At 45.9% G+C, this 18460-nt stretch overlaps 1 protein-coding gene across 1 annotated transcript in view; it reads right to left on the bottom strand.

The window, feature by feature from the left end:
- Positions 1 to 8437: 8437 nt before the first annotated feature.
- LOC144168065 (lysosomal acid lipase/cholesteryl ester hydrolase-like) overlaps positions 8438 to 18460 on the bottom strand; it is a 50714-nt gene continuing 40691 nt past the window's right edge. The window contains exons 7-9 of the mRNA XM_077697150.1: positions 13016 to 13087; positions 10603 to 10671; positions 8438 to 8823 (exon numbers count right to left, since the gene is read on the bottom strand). Of these exons, the coding sequence (XP_077553276.1) occupies positions 8569 to 8823; positions 10603 to 10671; positions 13016 to 13087 (396 nt within the window). The 3' untranslated portion in view covers positions 8438 to 8568. The remainder of the gene's footprint in view (positions 8824 to 10602; positions 10672 to 13015; positions 13088 to 18460) is intronic.

Here is an 18460-nt window from a genome sequence, read left to right as displayed (position 1 = left end):
TTCTCTTAAGTAAAATGATCTGTCAGAGATTGCCAAACAAAGTCACCGTGCAATGGTTGTGCTATGTCATAATATAACTCTTGACAGGACTGAACTAAATGTGTCCAGAAGAGTCCGCAGTATACTGATTATTTTTTTTTGTTTGTGGTACATGCATCATCATTCTTTGCTTCACAGCAGAATGACGGTTACAGTGTAATAAACAGAATTTTCTCAAGAGAATCTTGACCGGTCTCTATACTCACAACAAGGCCTCACGACCCATCAAAACAGTAGTCACGGGCTCTCCCAGATCAAGCAACACCGTGTGAAGACATAGTATATAGTGGTCGAAAGCAAAGCAACTTTCTCTGTTGTCCTCACACAACCATGTCAAACACAAAACGACAAGAAGCTTCTCTACAGGAAACAATGTCGCATCAGGGCAAAGTATATGCTGCTTGAAACAACAACAAAACAATTTTCTCCCGACAAAACAAACACCGCACATTACACACAATCAGAAACGAAAGTTAAAAATGACATGTTCAGTGCCACAAAGCTGTCTGAAGATGCGTTGGTTGCCCTGTCCTTCAGGAGCAAGAATCAACATGTCGGGGGCAGGCACCTCGTCAGCCGCGTCGTCTGTATCACTGCCCTCGTCCCTTGCTGCTGCTGCAGCTATTGTCGTCAGTCGTTCCAACAGGCAGCCACACAACACACACTGACAATGTTGGCTGCCAGAAGAGGCCTATGAAGAAAAGTTAGTGCTACTGCAGGCAAGGAAAACAGCTCTTGAGAACTGCAATGCTGCACTTCACGACAGACCACATCGAAGCATGTGCGGCATTGTACTTTTCTTCACGTGTCTGGGGCCTGGACGACGAGCAGGGGGTGTCATGAGCCACGACTCCAGCAGGTGGCCACCATCAACCCCAGAACTCGCCAAGCTTTACACGTCACGGGCAACAGTGAACAGCCAGCCACACAAAGGCACTGTAGTCGGCAGTCACGGTCAGGGCCTTCATACTGGCGTCGCACACCTGAAAGAAATACATAACACAAATATGTACTAAAGCATTAAACAAGTACACAGTTTGAAAAAAAGGAAAAGGTAATAAACAAGAGCAAGAATACAAAGAACTGGGTTACTTGGAACTGATTCGCTCCTTAACTGCATGCAACGACAAACGACGTCGCCTTGTTGTATGTGCCTTTTCTTTAATCGTCGTTGTTTCGCGTAGCAGGGGAATTAGAGCATGCAGGTGAGCTGAGAGAAAAATTGGTTACTTACAACTATAGACAAGGGCCCTCCCACCCATCTATGCGGTACAACTGCGAAATACAACCCCTCCCCTCCCCACCCCGCATTTCGAAAACGATAAACCCTTAAAACGAACCGACAAGCTTAACTTGTCACCTTTTCACTATGTGTCAAGGAGGGGAAAACATCTCAGCCGAAGTGACGAGGCACCGAAGCAGTTGACACACGATGGGGGCGGGGCGAGGGCGATATACCTTACGCATATATTACACGGTTCGTTATGAAGTCAGTTAGACGCCCAACACGGTACACCTGTTTATCTTTCTTTATAAGCTTTTTTTCTTTCAAGACGCCACCCTATTCGATACCTCTGAACGTGTTCATTTTAGCTACATTTATTGACATACCAACGCATTTCAGTGACTGCTTTTCAGACATCGCGCTCCTTTTCCCTTCGATGCAAAACAATGGGGCTACATCATTTTTTGCTTCCGTAACAAACGTAGCCAGAAACAAGTAGTACTTACACCGTGCTTACGTCGACGGGGTATCCAAAACCCTCGTGTGTCTGAGCTCCGTCAGTGCCGACACCACAGTGTGAACGCTGCGACTGGCGTCGGGGTGCGACAGTGTTTCATGGTGGCAGAAAACGCTTTGCAAACTGTCAGTTGCGAAGAGGGACACAGCACGCACAGCACCTTCGTATCTGTTGACACTTCGCTGCACCTCGATGGCCGATAAGGGCTTCCAATTTCAGCGCCTTGGCAACGGCGTGAATGCTGCGGCTGACCGACGGCTGCGTCATGCCAAGAGTATCACCGCTACCGACAATCTGTTGAAAGCTGCCGGTAGCGAAGAGCCTCAGCGCGCACATCACGTTCGCTTCCATAGATAGCCCCGTCGCACCTCGAGGCCTAACGTGCTCGTTAAGTGCGTCGCACAGCATCCGCGCCGGGCCCTTGTTGACACGGAAACGGCGCTGAAAGTCGCCGTCACTCAGTCGACGCTCAGGCACGGGATCCTCCCCCAGCAGCTCCAACAAAAGTGCGAACACAGGCGGCATATACGCAGCCATCGTACAATACAATGCGCTCTCAACCGCGCCGGATTTCACCCGCCGGTCGCGGGAGAACGAGCGGGAGCCTTTGGCTACGTGACGTCACCAAAATATAGCCAAAATATAGCCGCGTGACGCAGGCCGGCTGACGCTTTCTCTCCGAGCCAATCGCGTGACACCCCATCCGAGCACCTCCTCACGTAACCGCACCGGACTGCGTCTCGGATCTAATCCGAGGCTAAGGTGGCTAGTTCTAGCCACCTTACCGAGGCGCGCCGGATGGCCAGCAGAATACGGCCCCGTATCTCCGGCGACGGGGAATGATCCGCGTCACTGGTCGTGCCCTGTGCGTGTGCAAACCAAAACGTCATCGGAAACTTAAAGATACGAATTGGAATTTGGTCGCTCAAGTAAAGTAAATTACCGTGTTTAGTGCATTATTTCACCTTTTTAATACAATGTATTTCTTACACGGTATAGTGGTTCTAAATTATTTTCAAGAAGCCGATAAACTTTGGAATAGCTAAGACAAGCCTGTTTTTCTCAGCGCTGCATAGAAGCAGTCCCGCGCTTCGGTCGGTGTTTTCCGCTTCCGTACTAAAGCTCGTTGATGAGTATGGCACATTTGCTTATTCGGAAGAGCTTTCGCGATTTTGTCGCTCGCGTTTCAACTAAAGAAACAGAGTTCGCGGCCGCAGCGCTCGCATCGCGGGGCAGCCATGTTAATTTTCCGCACGGTAACGTAGGCTGCCGCGACGGTCCGCTAAGAGGCCCCAGTTAGCGGAGCGGGGCCCCGCTCCGGTATCGCCGCTAGCAGCCTAGCGCGCCCCGCATGCGCAATGGCGCTCCCGCTAGCTATCGGAGCGGAGCGGGCCGTCAGAAACGGTCAGCTAAAACTCTCTAATGATCCGAGATGCGGGGTCCGCTGCGGCGAGAGCTATGGCGAGCGGTACTGCGTTGTTTGCTGGTCGCAGCAGATACGCCCTCCGTTTCTGCTTTGGTGTGCTGGCTTTCTTTTTAAAGAGGCCTCCGAATGCGTCCATTGCTGCAACTGAAGGGAAGCCAACAAATAGCCGCTACACCGCTGTAATGGTGTAATTTCAGCGCTTAAGAACGCCAAGATTGTAAAGGAGAGAAAAATCTTTTGAGCAAGTTTCTAAGTTATATGATGGGGCCTACAGCAGTAATTGTTTGGCTGAGGTGCTTCCGGTCCACCTTATCTAAGTGCGTGTTGGTTGACTAAACGTTCTGCAAGCACTTACAATTTCGAAAAAAAAGTTGAAAAAAGCGTTGCAGGGTCACTTTAAAACACAACACGCTGTGTCCTCTTAAGAGAAGGAAACTAAATCATGATTATTTTGAAAATGATTTCCAGCAAACAGATACAACAATTCCTTGTTGAAAATGTTTCTGATCTTTCATTAGGTGTGACATGCATTAAAATAACCAAGCTCGAAACCTGCGTTCTATTTAGCATATATCTGCCAGCTTTTACTAAAAGCAGGCTATTACCTCACTTTTCCCAATGGCCGTATAGTACACCCTTTCACTTATTCTGTTTTTAAGTTACTGCGTGAAGTAACGGGGTAGTGATAATTTTGCGAAGATCTTCAGACCACTGAAACGAACGTTCAGAAACAACACAACCTCACAAGTGCACTTGTGTTTAAATCAGCTTGTATCTATTCATTTCTCTCCACGTACATTGAGAGCGGAAAGCAGGGATAAGGTAGGGCATAATTTATTCCCGCATTCCAGACCAAGCGACTAAAAAAACATACAACGATGATGATGCTCGCGCGAAGAAAGGGATGCGATGATGACATCCAGAGGCCGAGTTCTTCAAGATACACCAGCTGAAAAACTCTGCTTCAAAATCCGGGAGGTGCAACCCACCCTGTTTTCTATGTGGGAGCTGAGGGGCCAGTGTTCTTGCGCGCCACCTAGGGGACAACAACTGCACTTTGCGCAACATTTACTCAAAACACAATATAACAAAAGAAATCTTGCTTTTCAAATGAGAAAACATCATATAGACAATTTTTACTTATGGTTCTACGTTTTTTCTGTTTACGACTTACGGTAGGAGCCGCAAGCACTTCAGGACTACATCAACTCTCTGCCGACAGATGACAGGATAGCCAACTTGCCCCATGTTCGCCCCATCGCAGTGGACCAACCGTGGACCGGCTTTTGATACATGGGCCTATGAATAGTTTTGAAACTGGGTTATATTAAGTAAATCTGAGTCGGCACTTCGTGGATGAAGACGACGCTAATGATAGCAGTGATTGTGGGTAGTGTGAGGGATGATAAGTGCTAATAATGTCAAATTTGGCGCTCACTGCAATAACTGGAATTCACGGGCAGAAGTTTTTACAGAAAGATCGAACTCCCATGTGTTGTGTACGAGCTCAGGAAAACGGCAGACACCAGCCTCTTCAGTTTTTCCTGCTGACAGGACAGCAAGACTAATGGTATTCTTAACTCTCCCCAACATCTAAGCTAGCAGGCGTGGCCAACCAAATCGCACAGTGCACGGGAGACGTGCATTGTTTGTTTCGAGACTCCTGTTCTTTAATACAAAATTGGTGCCCGGAGCCTTAAATTCAGGGATGAATATTTCAGAACATAAATGTAAAAAGAAGCGTGAGAACGTAGTTGCCTGCTAGCTTTATGCCCTATAACGTATAAAAGTAAACGATAAATAACAGCGGAAACGACATAAAAGCATTTATTCAATATTTAGGTTAAGTTAAACATTTTATTATTATCTGTTGGGTTTATAACAGTATCCACAACATGCGTTATAAGAAATATAATGACACTTGAGTAACGTTTAAAATTATTTACTGATTGTAACCGGTGGAGGTACAGTATGTACTACCTAAAGACTGCGGAATCGGAAATTTTGCGTGCACCACTTATATTAGAGTACTGCATTTCGGACATCCAGCCGTTTTTATGTTCATTGTGCTTTGAGGATTGCCTCGAGAAAACGAAAGCGAAAGAGTGGCACATAGTAAACATTCAAAACCTAACCGAAACATTCTATGAGAGACATCAGCTGTTTACTTAAATGGAAATGAACATCGAAGGTGTATCCCTGCTCAGGGTGCCAGAAGGAATGGTTAAGGCAAAAACATTCGCAGTGGCTTAGCTCGGCTTTGCCAGAATATACATAGCGTGAGCTAAGGTTCAGCTGGTTATTCTTAGGTTCCCTGGTTGTCTAGGATTAGCTGATTATCATGCTTACTGCTGCTAAAACCATTTTCAATCCAATCCAATTTATTCTAATCCAGTCCAGTCCAGTCCGGTCTAGTCCAGTCACTGCTCCTCGCGCATGCGCACCACGGCTCTCCAGCAGCCACGCGAAACGGCTATCAAGCGGCTCCGGCGCAGCGTCAGACTTGGCTACTGCGCAAATTAGGCGCGCAGCTGCGCACGCGCCGGCGCCAGTGCGTCTGCCGCGGATATGACGTCACTCCTCTGGAATCCGCAGAGCGGCGAATATGCAGACCCAATTCTCTACACACCCGTGCATTGGATTGGATTTCCAATCCAATCCAATCCAAATCTAATACAATCCAATTTAATCCAATCCAAATCCAATCCAATCCAATGCTCCTCGCGCTTGCGCAGCACGGCCCTTCATAGTCCAAGTGAAACTGCTCATCCTCGGCCAGTGTAGCTTACGCATCAATACAAGCAGGCCACCCAGCCAGCAAGCACGAACGAACGAAAGAACAAACGGATGGACGAGCGAGAGAGAGAGAGTGGAGATACCGAGGCCACGAGTAAGGCGTACACACCGCCGCGAGCCCCTGAGGAATTAGAGGTATCTTCGCTATCAAATATTTTCGTACATCGCCAAAATTCAAGTGAAGCAGAGGGGGAGCGAAACACGAAAACACAGAACACGGCACGATGACGAAGTTTACCAGTACTCCTGGCGCAGCCGGATCACAGGGAGTTGCTGAGAATAAAACATATAACCATGGAATCCACAGAACGCGGCTAGAAACTCAGGCAGGAGTCAGTGTTGCGTTGGACGCATTGAACCCGCCACACGGCGCACACTCGTGGTATGCAGCTATGTCGCGGTTCCTACGCTCCACTACATGTCATGCCTATGTAGCCATCCAAAACTAGGCGAGTGCAAGAAACAAAATGGATTTCGCAAATCATGATGCGTTCATCTCTGTGACGGTAGAGGAAAACGAAGCTGAGGTGATGAAGAATTTTAAGCAAATGAAGTGGTTCTGCGGCAGACTTGTCTGTAATGGGGGTGCTGACACATCTGTTCGTAGTGGAGAATCGGAGGACGGCAGCCTTAAGTACAGAGTCTACGTGTTAGCATACTCGGATATTTTCGACGTCTTGAGCGTCCTGGGATCCGAATTGGGGCCCTTGCCCCAATGCCACACTACAGAAAGAGTAAAATGGAAAATTCACAACGGGGTCTTTATAACTTCCTCTCACGTGCTCTTCCGGCAGAGTATAAGTTCGGCACCGGCGGACGCCTCCTTCGGCGTCATCCGGGTATAAGCAAGAAAGCACGCAAACAACAACAAAAGGCACATCCACGAACACCTTGCGCTTCAGGCACTCGTGGGAACAGTTGGCTCTGCGCAAGGCGTATTTTGAGTATACAGAACTAGGATGCACGAGCTCATATTCTTAAGCTGCTTTGGTGTTAATGAAATGAGTGCACGTGACATGAATGTCCTGTTTCTCGGCGTCAATCCTCCCTGTCATTACCACGAGGTCCATATGAATGGTTTAGTATCCAATACAGTCTTACATTTATTGTATATTTATATTGTATGGTTATATTTACATTTTTATAGTTAGTGTAAGCGGCGCTAGTCATCATGGCCTAGCACGTGTAGCTGTTATAAATCTGCAGCGAAAATTGCTTCCGACGTCATTGGAGTTCCGCGATCACGCCATGAGAAACGCGAGAATTTGAGCACAAATATTTGAGCCCGTATGATTCGAGAACCCGCGTGTATTTTAAATTTTCTATGCATATGAGCTTTGACTCCATCTGCGTCCGCCTGATTTCTCAGTACATTTGAGTCCTGAGTTCTCAATATATTTGAATATTTGAGTCCTGAGTCCATCTAAGTCCAGTGTAGTTCTGAGCCCGAATGTGTTCTGTGTCTTCCACTCGCTGTTAGGTCGAGTTTGAGCGAGCGCAGATGAGTTGCTGGGCAATGAATCCAAGGTTGAGTGAGCAGTTTTTACAGAAATAATTGAGTGAGTTTGAGCCAGCCGGTTCAACTTTGCCGAATATGTTATGGGCCTCACGCGCCGGTGTGGTGGGGCCAATGATGGCGGTGATGTTTGAAGGCTTCCACTTTGTAACGGGGTAGCGTTGCACACCAGCCTTAGTCGTAACGCCACTGTGTAACAATCACCTCGAAAAAAAATGCCGTTATGGAGTTTTTGTGCTTTAGTCTGACTTTGTTCGCATGTCTTCCCAGATTGTTCTCTGCTCTTTTTCCGCCAATATTCTAACCCTCTTTTCTACTGCTGTTTAATTCACTTTTCTGTTAAACTTACAGCCAAGGGCTTCCAGAAGCTGGATGGCTCCCTCACTGAAAACTGAACGCATACGTTTGCACTCCATTACAGTATGTCGCGTGGGTTCTGGCTACCCTGCCGCAACCTGCGCACAGTTCTTCCTGTACCGGCTCGCGGATAAGTGGTTTTGTTCGCAAGAAAGCAGCCCGGGCATCAAAAACAATGCACTCCCTTAGTATCAAAGAACTTTTCTCTCGTGATCTTCCGCTTCCCCATTCTGTAGATATCGAAGGACTTCTTTCCGTCTATCCTATCTTTTCATGTCGTGTCTGGTTCTTTCGCTTCATTTTTTATTGACTTAGTCGTTTCCCCTGCGCTTCCAGGTTTCATATACTTTGTCCTAAGCCTTCTCGTTCTTTTTCTCCACTGTGTGTTCACGCTAACTTCAGCGCCCTAGGCCCGTAACAATGAACATGTGCCTAAATTTACCCGCCGTTGCTTGTTGACGACAGCGCAGCAGAGTCAAAACACCAACATTCCGATTTATATATTGTTGAAGTTTGGGGGCATTCAGACAGGAAACAAGAAATCAGCAGTTTATCGTTCAATTTATTTGATGCAACAAAAAGACCGAAGAGACGCACGCGCGAAAATATCTAGGGAACGTCAGTGCAATTTTATCAAATAATCTCAGTGCATCACATCTTTCTTCTTAATAAAATTGATAGCTTTAATCCAATTACGCGTCAGAAGCTGTGTTGTTTCGCAAAACGCTCATCATGGGAACGTGCAGGATTTTTGTGGCATTGAAGCCGAATACGAAATCTAGATGCGTAAACTTGGGGTCAGGCACTGTGTAGTCAGCCACCAGAACATGCCTCAACCGCTGCCTCAGGTCTTCGTAGTCCCTGGGCTGTGTTAAAATGTCGGCCAAACCTCTAAACAGCGCCACAGGAGCTCGGATCTTTTCCAGTGGGTATACGGGTGGCTTTTCCTGAGGAGAAAGAAGATGGCGTGTACTCTGTTGGAGCACCGTCCAGAGACGTGCACTCATTGCACTTTCCGAGCGCAATTCCCAGCCACGCTGTCGTCAAGCAGCCAATTGGGCCTATTCTGAAAATCGTTTCTTTTCGAGCTCTCTTTAAAGTCAGAAGGTTGGGCTACGTCCTTTTTTTATTTCAATAGCAACATTGCCCATTTACTAACTATAAATTCAAGTTTTAGCTTCTGCCTGCCTTCCACAAACTGAAGAAATGCAAGAAATATTAAACTGAAGGAATGCAAGAAATATGAAAACAAAGCCTTGAAAGCAAGGGGCAGTTGGTAAGTGCAGCTTTACAGAAACATTAGGTTACTAGAACAAAAGCTCGGCTTTTGGCATTTCACGTCTACAATAACAAGACGATTTGAAGAAAAAGTCCGAAGAAGATACTAGGGCCGGGAAAAGCTAAAGAGGAAGAACAGAAGCAATATGTTCTACGTAATCATACAGGAATCTCTTAATGAGCGCGTCATCTTCATCACAGTCATTATCATCATCTCTTCATCGATTTCATTTTTTTTATACATCTGGTGTAGCAAGCTAGGCGCCTTGGCCAGGCTAACCTCACCAGTATCATTAAAGACTATTCTCTCTCTCTCTCCACCATGAACCTAGAAGTGATGATATGTTGCAAGAGGGTATGTATTGACTTCGGGATTCATGAATAGAACAATAAAAGGGCAAAATAAGACAAACCAAAATGAAATTGCAGGTTAGCACAGAACAACTGCAACGAAAGTTAGCGGGCGTAGTTCATTTAATCGTGTATTTATGGGCGGAACAGATTGCAAAACCAGAATTTCTTGACCTCTTTCTCAAACTGCTGTAACGTTTAGTCCATCGCTAGTAGCGCTCAGCGTGTGTTTCCTTCCCGACAAGATTCTGTGCGTATAACATAGCTTGTGCGCGTGGACTGAGTCGCCAAAGGTGCATAGTGTTTAAAACATCTGAAGCAATGCACCTTCATAAAATATACGCTTTTTTATGCCGTCTTTCTCGAAATTTGAACACCTAGCAAAAGAAAACGCAAGCAATCAGGCAAGAAAGTGTCCCAGACTGCTGCTGCGCACACTGTAAGTTTATCAAGCGTTATTCGGAGGCACTGTCTTTTTTTTACTTCCATTTAGATGTCGCTTCACCATTCATTTGGCCCCCTCTGTCTTACTCAACAGAAGAGCCGATTCTGAAAATGTTTAAAACTTCCCTTCAGTACCCATTCCAGCTGAATCTAAGTAAACCGCTTAGGTTCAGCCCATCCACGTGTAGAGTGAGTAGGTCAGGCCCTGATCGTCAGGCCCTGATCGTGAGTAGGTCAGAGAGCAGGCGCGAGTGCGCCCAGGTCAGGGCCAGAATTGCGTACTCTTGACCCTCGTGCAATCCCTGTGACGCTCCGGATAGTCGCGACCGTTTTCCAGTACCAAGTGCGCCAATTCAGCTGCCTCCTCCAGTCGCCTGCCTCTGTTTTCCGTCTCAAAAGAGCCCCATACCACGTGGTGTCAGTGAATTTTTTAACGCGGCTGGGTTCTTGACAGTAAAAATGAATTCAAATTACGAACACTGTATCTCGCAAACGGGGATTGTGCCCAGTTAAAGACGCGTCACTTTGCGAATAGTAATTACTTGATTACAAAAAAAATGATTAAAACGTTTATATGTGTAGCGGAAGGCCAGTGCTTGCAGAGTGCTGAATTTAATCACGAATACCGAGTCAGAAACGCACGTACGACATACCTGTGAGTAGCGACGGAGATTTTCGGTTCTCCCGTAATCAAATCTCACCAGGTTTTGCGCTCTGTATATCTGCACGAGAAGAACGAAATTTTCATTTTCAAAACGACCGCTCTCAATACTAAAAGTGTCGCAGACGTGAACTTGTGCTGGTTTCTGTCTCCCTTGGCGACTTGTCCTTTCATATTGCTTCTCACACCTAACACATTGCTCGTTCTGAATAAAAGCAGTACCATGTGAAATATTCTTGTTTCACCCGTCTCAACCACAGTCACCCAATCTGTAGAACCATGTACCGGACATAATCAATGAATAGCTCTGTCTTTCCTTACGCAATTGCAATTTGTAATTCACTACCCAATGACATCGCTTCACGCACTAACCACAAAATTTTTCACAAAAAACTTGAAACTACTAAACTATCAGCTTTCACGTGATAGTCCTTCCGAATCGATTATGGAAATTCCGTTGTTTTTTTTCCTTTTGTTATGCCCCGTTCATCATATTTGCAATAGTTTCGCTAGTCCTATATGATGTTTATTTTCATTGTGTTACTTTGTTGGTGTGGTTGTTTTCACTATATGTATTCTTATACCTTTACGCAAACCACCCCCCCCCTTTATGTAATGGCCTTGGGCCTTTAAGGAGCAAAAAATTAAATGAATTGAAACAACCTGGTCAGTTTCTTAAGCATCTTGTATGAATACCGAGAGTGCCTTGTCCGCAGCATAATTATGCGTAGATTTTAACAAAATCAAAAGGAAACAGCCAACTCACAACATTTAGTTACATCGTGAAATCCCCTCAAAATCTATATTTTTGCACTTCGTAAACAACGTCAACTTTACAAATGATAGAGAAGATATACCGATAAGCTGCACAAATTATTCCTGAATATTACTTTGCAAGTGACTGTCAACTGTACCCTATCAGAGAACAAATGCGTTGTTGTGAAGGAATATACATAAAAGAACATGCTTCTTGACAGCCATGTGGCCAGATTTACCAGAAGGTCTATATCAAAGTCACGATTGTAAAAAGTGCACCTTACTAACTACTGTGTTTGTTAACAAAAATCAAACACAAGATTAAGGCAGGGAGAGCTTGTCGTTTGCACCGTGTTTCCATTTCCTGATGCCGAATGATTTAAACGTTGGAGGCGCTTACGTTCGGTAACTCTGGCGTTGATGGTGGGGCCTACACAAGGCAGACGTTACCGCTACCAGGTAACGTCTGTTCTACCTTGTCAAGTGATACCTGAGAGGGATCTTTTCACAGGTCTTCATTGAATATTAAGGGGTAAATGTTGTACCTGAGAGCCGTATTCGAACGTTTACTGCCGACAACAGATTAAAATATTATACGAACTTCTAAATCATTTAAGCTTGGGGGCGTGAATTCAAGACGGCAGTCTGGCGTGGACGGATATCACAGTTCCACGAAAGGTGCTCCCGTTTTCTGCTATCGAAGTGAGACATATTGAAAGTATTGTAGGCAATGTTCGCTTGTTGGATGTAAAGCGTACATTCAGCCTATGGCTGAAAGCAGTGTCCATAGCGTCTTTGTCTATAGTTAACCTCTCCGATTTAATTACAGTGATTTTTGATGGTTCTTATAGTAGTATTCCCATGCCAGTGGCATCGGTGCACCACTTCAGTTACCGTATGATTTTCCGGAAAACGTTGGCGGTCACTACAAGAGGAGGAGACTTAGTCCAACCACTCATGGAATACTCTAGTTATATAATGCTAATGATATTTTGACTTCGTGTAGCGTCCGGGGTTTGAGACGTATTAGAGCAGCTAGGTTAGAATTAGAGTGGTAGCTGCTTTCCGCCCCGGTATGCACGACTGGACAAAGTTTAGTGAGTAGTCTGCACGGGTCGTTGTGCCATTGTTGGCCGGCGGCAATTCTAAAACGTCCGTTCGGTTTCCTCCCGATTGAAATATCAAGTTTTATAATATTCTTGTGCAGGAGTGCACTTTCTTATGATAAAGGATGTGTTTATTACGTGAAGTAAGGATCCAAGGCGTAGCTATACTAGAAAGTTGCCCTCAGCGGCATTGCGAATGTACGTTTTGTAGCACAAGTGTCCAATATTTATAAGCAATAAATGACTCAAACCACAAAAATTCCTTACGCGATGCTTGTTTCTCGGGAAAAAATTGGCAAGGATTTTTCCTGTCTGTGGTGGGCAATACATAGCGCCGGCAAACTACCTTGAACATACGATGGTCATAAAAGTCACCGACTTAAAAAACTACGAATGCATAGCCGACGCTAGGTAGCGTTACTTCGACCACAATGAGCTTAGGTGTACCCGTGATATGTATACTGAGAGCTACGATTTCAAGCGATAGAATAAGAGAGAAATGATGACTTGACGCGTCGTGCATTAAGAGAGAATATTTCTCACCTGGGTGTAATGTAGGATCGTCTGGCTTGAGGAACCAACTGGAAGATTGGCTTCGTATACGGGAATACGCGTCTGCGTTCAAAAGAACGTATTTCATATTATAAAGTCAAATGCAAACAAGAGGTCAGTGTTCGTGCCTTGTGGTTTACCGCGAAGCTAACAGGATGTAGTATAAATAAGAGCCACACAAACCGCTCTTTCGCAATATGAGATTGCACAATAATATCAAAGCGAGTCACCAGTTTTGCGAACATCCGTCGTAGTCAGACGATGGAGTTGGACGGCGTACTCAGACGGTGTAGTCACACATTAGACGGCGTAGCGAGTCTAGGGTATACTACTGGGAATTCATTTGGCTGCATGTAAGATAATGCCGCAATTATTATCCAAATCTGCCTAAAATACAGGGATACGATGACCTGAGGCCCCAGTGCGAAAGCGACAGCCCAATTATTGAGCGACAGTAAGGCTTTGATACATAACCTAAACTAGTACCTTGACGTACAATAAGACTGATGCTGACTGCCACGTTGCGAAGCTCAACATTACCGTCACTTGATCCTAAATCTAAATACAGGTCTAGCGACACAGCCACTTGGGTTTATTCACGAGTGACAATTTCATCTGACGTCAGGTGCTCAGGCCTGATTCACTTATTGCTATTAGCTACCGAGTAGACATACACACGCAGAATTCCCCAGGTGATCGGCCAGTAAGGCAGTCACCTATGATACACGTCAGAAGCCACGAGGGGGAGTTTCTGTTTGCTATTTATTGTGCGCGCAAAGACGAGTAGCGTATGTTCCTACCCATGTATATCCTGATGCCTAAAAAAACCACCCCGCATGCCATGACGCCGCGGACCACGACATCACCCAGTTTAGCCTCATATACAGCTCCCCAGTCGAATGGTGGGAATAGCTGTAGTTGGGATAAGGCTAGTTGGAATCGTGCCATGTATAACAATGTTAGCCTTCGTAACAGATCGCGTGCGCCTTTTATTCAATGGCGACGAAAGTAATTCTTATGATTAGCTCGTAATCCATTGCTTGCATTCCATTCACTTCCAGGGGGAAAGATAGAAATCGAAATTTATCTCAGCTGCTCATACCAAGGACAAAAGGGGAATAGCGTAGGTGCTTCTCCGAAAGTTTAAGGATTGGCATGGTTAAACGAGTGCATGTTGATCCAAAGCAAAAACGCGCCATATACTCCTTGGTGATGTAGCCCAGCTTGAAGAGTGATGAAGAATAGAAGAAAAGATAAGTGTTGAGGTAGAAAGTCGCGACAAAAGAGGCTCAGAGGCACTTCCTGCGCTCACGACAACAATACTTTCACGCGTTTCACACTCGACAACGCTTACAGCACAGTATTTATGGATGTGGCCCTTTAACACATAAGCCGTAAGAGACGAATCAAGCCCTACTTAATATATGCAGCGCGTCTCGCCTCGATAAACATTTAGGAGGACGTATCAGCACAATTTAATTCTCCCTCAAGGTACTCGAAATGCGAACAGCTCCTGGTGCGCCATGCGGCTCTGCTGTTTTAGGTGCGGAGTACCTTAGGACCGCACAATGTCTGTCCGTGTCCGTGGGCATAGCATTTACAATCGCGAAAAATCACACATGCACCGGCAGTATTCGGGCCTGCGTCTGGTAGACCAGACCGAGTTCGTGTCAGTCGTCTTACCCATTGGGCTACGACCGTGAGTTAGTACCCGGGAGTCAAACGGCTTAAGCCCGTTCTACATGGAGCGAATTTCGCCTGCGAATCCGCTGGAACGAACATTCGCACTTGCGAAGTTCGCAATGCCTGGAATTGTCGTCTACATGGGGCCTGCGAACGCCGCGATTTTCGCATTTCAGATGCGCCTTGTTTGCAGACTGAATTACGTTTGCCACCAGCAAAGGTCGTTGTGATTTTATCAAGGGTGGTTTTATTTTACTTTCTTGGCAAGTTGTTTCTGCCTGGTTTGCGGTAAATATAGGTTTATTTGAGGCTTTATATAAGAATCGCCAATTCTTTATCAATATACGCACACAGCTGAAAAGACAAACGTTTTGGTGTGCCCGCACTTTTGTCGCGCTCATACAAGCAACGCCATCTGGTTTCCAAGCGGGCAAGTGGCGCCGAGCTGCGCTCCTATTGGCCACAGGTCCGGCCCCTCTACGCCGCACACGCCGCACGAGCGGCGTTTGCTCGACCGCTTCAAATGTTTGGCACTTTGCCGCAGCAACGAAAAAAGGTGGTTTTGCCGCACGAGCGGCGCCGCATCAGCGAATTCGCAGGCGAAATCGCTCCATGTAGTACGGGCTTTACTCTCTCGCCTGTAACGGACCTCCCTTTAACGGACCTTAGGACCTCCCAATGTCCGTCTGCGACCATCCGTCCGCACACCACCATCAAGCGAAAATTAAGCGAAATTCTATTTGAGCCGTGAGTTGCAGTCTCATTTAGGGAATAATCAAGGTACAGCTCACGGCTCAAATCGAATGACAGTCGGGGTGCAAATCGGATGCAACTCGGGGCTCATCTTGGATGTCATTTCGACTCCCCGTACTACACACCCATCATCATCTCCACTCCGTGGATGACAACGCACTCCGCACGTCATCATCCACGGAGTGGAGATGCTGCCATTTTTGCTACGTCTTTCAGGTCATGGCTTAGGGCTGCCTGCGGAACGATTACTTCGTTTCATATCGTGACCACACTCAATATGCACCATGCATTGCTAACGCAGGCATCAAGTGTTTTAAAACTCTTGAGCATGTATGCGATCGTATTGTTGTTGGGAAAGTACCGTGTAAATACGTGAGTGAGCGTAGCTTGGTCCATGCACAGGATGTAAACTGGAGCGGCTTGTTAAATTAATTTAACTGCAGCATATTTTACGAACGAATCACGTATTGCGAGTCCCACGTGAAGGTGTCATTGAAATTTCCTGTATTTCCAGAAGTAGTCTTAAAAGCTGCTTGTGTGTGAACGGGATGAGTGTAGCATTCTGATTTGTCTTGATGCTTTATTGAAATAAATTTCATTTACGACGTAGCACCTACACCGTCGGTTTCTTTTCGTAGGCGGTAGGGGAGAAAGGATGGGCGTACGATTTTCCCCAGAAGACACGGCCCTGTATATGTAAAAGAAGGTGCGCTTGGAAGCGGAGCTTTATGACGCGAACAGTATCGGCGAAAGGGTCGAGACTGTTCTTGAGGAGCCGTTGGTTATTACAGCTCTAGAGCAGTGTGTACAAACTGTGCTACCTGCGCAAAAGCTTTCGCAGATGGCTGTTCTAAGTCGTTTATCGGTTTCTCGCTGAGGTGCCACAGCAGTTTAGGTAGTTACGTGGTGATAGCGTGCATGTTTCTGTTACTCTCCACTGTTTGAAGTACTTGATCCTCTGCAGTGCCTTGCCGGCCTGCCCGCAAGGGTTACCAACTCTTCGCCTACTAGGTTGGCATCGTCGGTGGAAATCATGCGTTAGGGGTATGGCATGCACATCAGTTGGCAGAAGGTACTTAATTCACTTTTAAAATTATAGGTTACAGATTGATATTCGCAGTTTTTTCACAGTGCAAGATGGTGGATTTTAAGATCTCAAGATGCTGATTGGGGGGGGGGGGGTAAATAATGAGGTTCTGACGTAATTCACTACGAAGCAAGATAACCGTATAGGCGTAACGTAAAACAACTTTCACAGTTGTACGGCATGCTTCGTGTGTTTATAGACGACATGAATAGCAGCGGTTTGTGGCAAGCCATCTCCCGAGTGCTTTTCAATCTAAAGACCAGCATCTTTTCGATGCGTTTGTGTTCCAAGGATGACACATAGGTTAAGTGCGTTTTTCCAGGTTTGTTGCTGGTTTCCTACATTTGGTTTTATAGCATAATATAGGAATATCTTCCTTGCAGAGAATAGGCGTTGAGATTACGCAGAAAATATTTCTCTCTACGGATTGGATTTGACTGCGCCAGTATCGTTTTAATGTCCTGACAATTTGCTATGGGTTCCTTGGTGCGATAGTGTGTTCTGTTCTTTAGACGGAAATGTGATGGCAATCCCTTGACGTTCAACCTTCGCAGCCGCCGATGTGTATACGCCGTACGGAGACAGAGAGAACAATATTTAGTGAGACTGGCGATGTCAGCCGAGCTAAGCTGCCTGATTGCAACGCCACATGAACGCGGTGGCAATGATAATTATAACGATGACTAGGAGCACATATTATTTTAGTATTTACAAAGTCTTAACAAGATTATGTCTTACAGGAACACCAACAAGGCTTTTGTAGCACGAGAGGCACATTTAGAAGATTTCCAAGGCCCTAATACGTCCCTCAGTTCTAGTTCTACGGAGAGCGGCTGGCCCGAACACACTGCGAGAGACACTCTTTGCGTACTAAATCGCGCACAATCACAGATGAGGTGTTGCAGATCTTCACGCACATCACACTGTTGGAAAAGTGGCGAGGTGGACTGGTTGATTTTGTAACAGAAGTATCGCGTGTACGCGAGATTCAACCGCATTCGGTGGAGTGCTGGCGTGGGACGAAGAGCTTATGACCTGAGGGTCATAAGCCCTGTCATGTCTGTCTATCTGTCTGTTGTGTGATGTTTGGAGTTTGACAGTCACCCTGGGAAGGCTTTGTACAGTGTTTTAGAAAATTTAAGTTCGTTTTGTGTTCAGAATACATCCGTGGTGCTAATGATGTGCTAATTCGGAATGCTAATTATGTATTGATGAAAAAAATGCGGGCATAGAACGCAAGTTGAAGTATTAGATAAATAATTTTGAGCAATACACTCCACGGTAATGCAGAGAAAAAGGATAAGAACTGTTTACATGCCTGCTTGATCGATCGTTCTCCTGTGTATTTATGAGCTTCACCTATTTCGCCTCAAGCGAGACCAAAGCAGGTGACCGGCAAAATCTATTCCTTCTTTCCCTCTTTTTCTAACTTCGCGGACTTCCGGTATTTGGTAAGATGCATGGATGTGCTAAGAGGGCTATAGTCCTCTCTAGTAAACAATCAATCAAGAAATCATTTACTAGCTGGCCCAAAGCATCCAGATGAAGGTGGCCCTTTTTTCACATAGATGTTGATGATAATAGTAATAGTAATAATATTCACTGCCATTATCATCATGAGGAGCGCGAAAATATACTTGCCATGGACGCCGTCTTCTAGTTGTTCTACTGACGCCGAGTTCGCGAAGCCGGTTGCCGCATATTCTAGCGCTTGCTAAAGCGGTTCACTTTGGTAGATATGTGAAAGCCTGTGGACAAAACGATCCGCCTGCCAGTCATGGAGAACTTTCAGCGGCAAGTTTGGAAATCCGTGTGAGGGGCAACAGCCGGGTCTCCGACAAATGGAGAGGGCCGCCAGCCTTTCACCACTATTGCAAGCTGCGCCAATTCTTTTAAGGTGCCAACTGGCACAT

This window comes from Haemaphysalis longicornis, unplaced genomic scaffold, assembly GCF_048455015.1.
Source record: "Haemaphysalis longicornis isolate Haplotype H1 unplaced genomic scaffold, Haemaphysalis longicornis Haplotype H1 scaffold_2, whole genome shotgun sequence".
Lineage (NCBI taxonomy): Eukaryota > Metazoa > Arthropoda > Arachnida > Ixodida > Ixodidae > Haemaphysalis > Haemaphysalis longicornis.
This window is presented reverse-complemented; position numbering and strand designations above follow the sequence as displayed.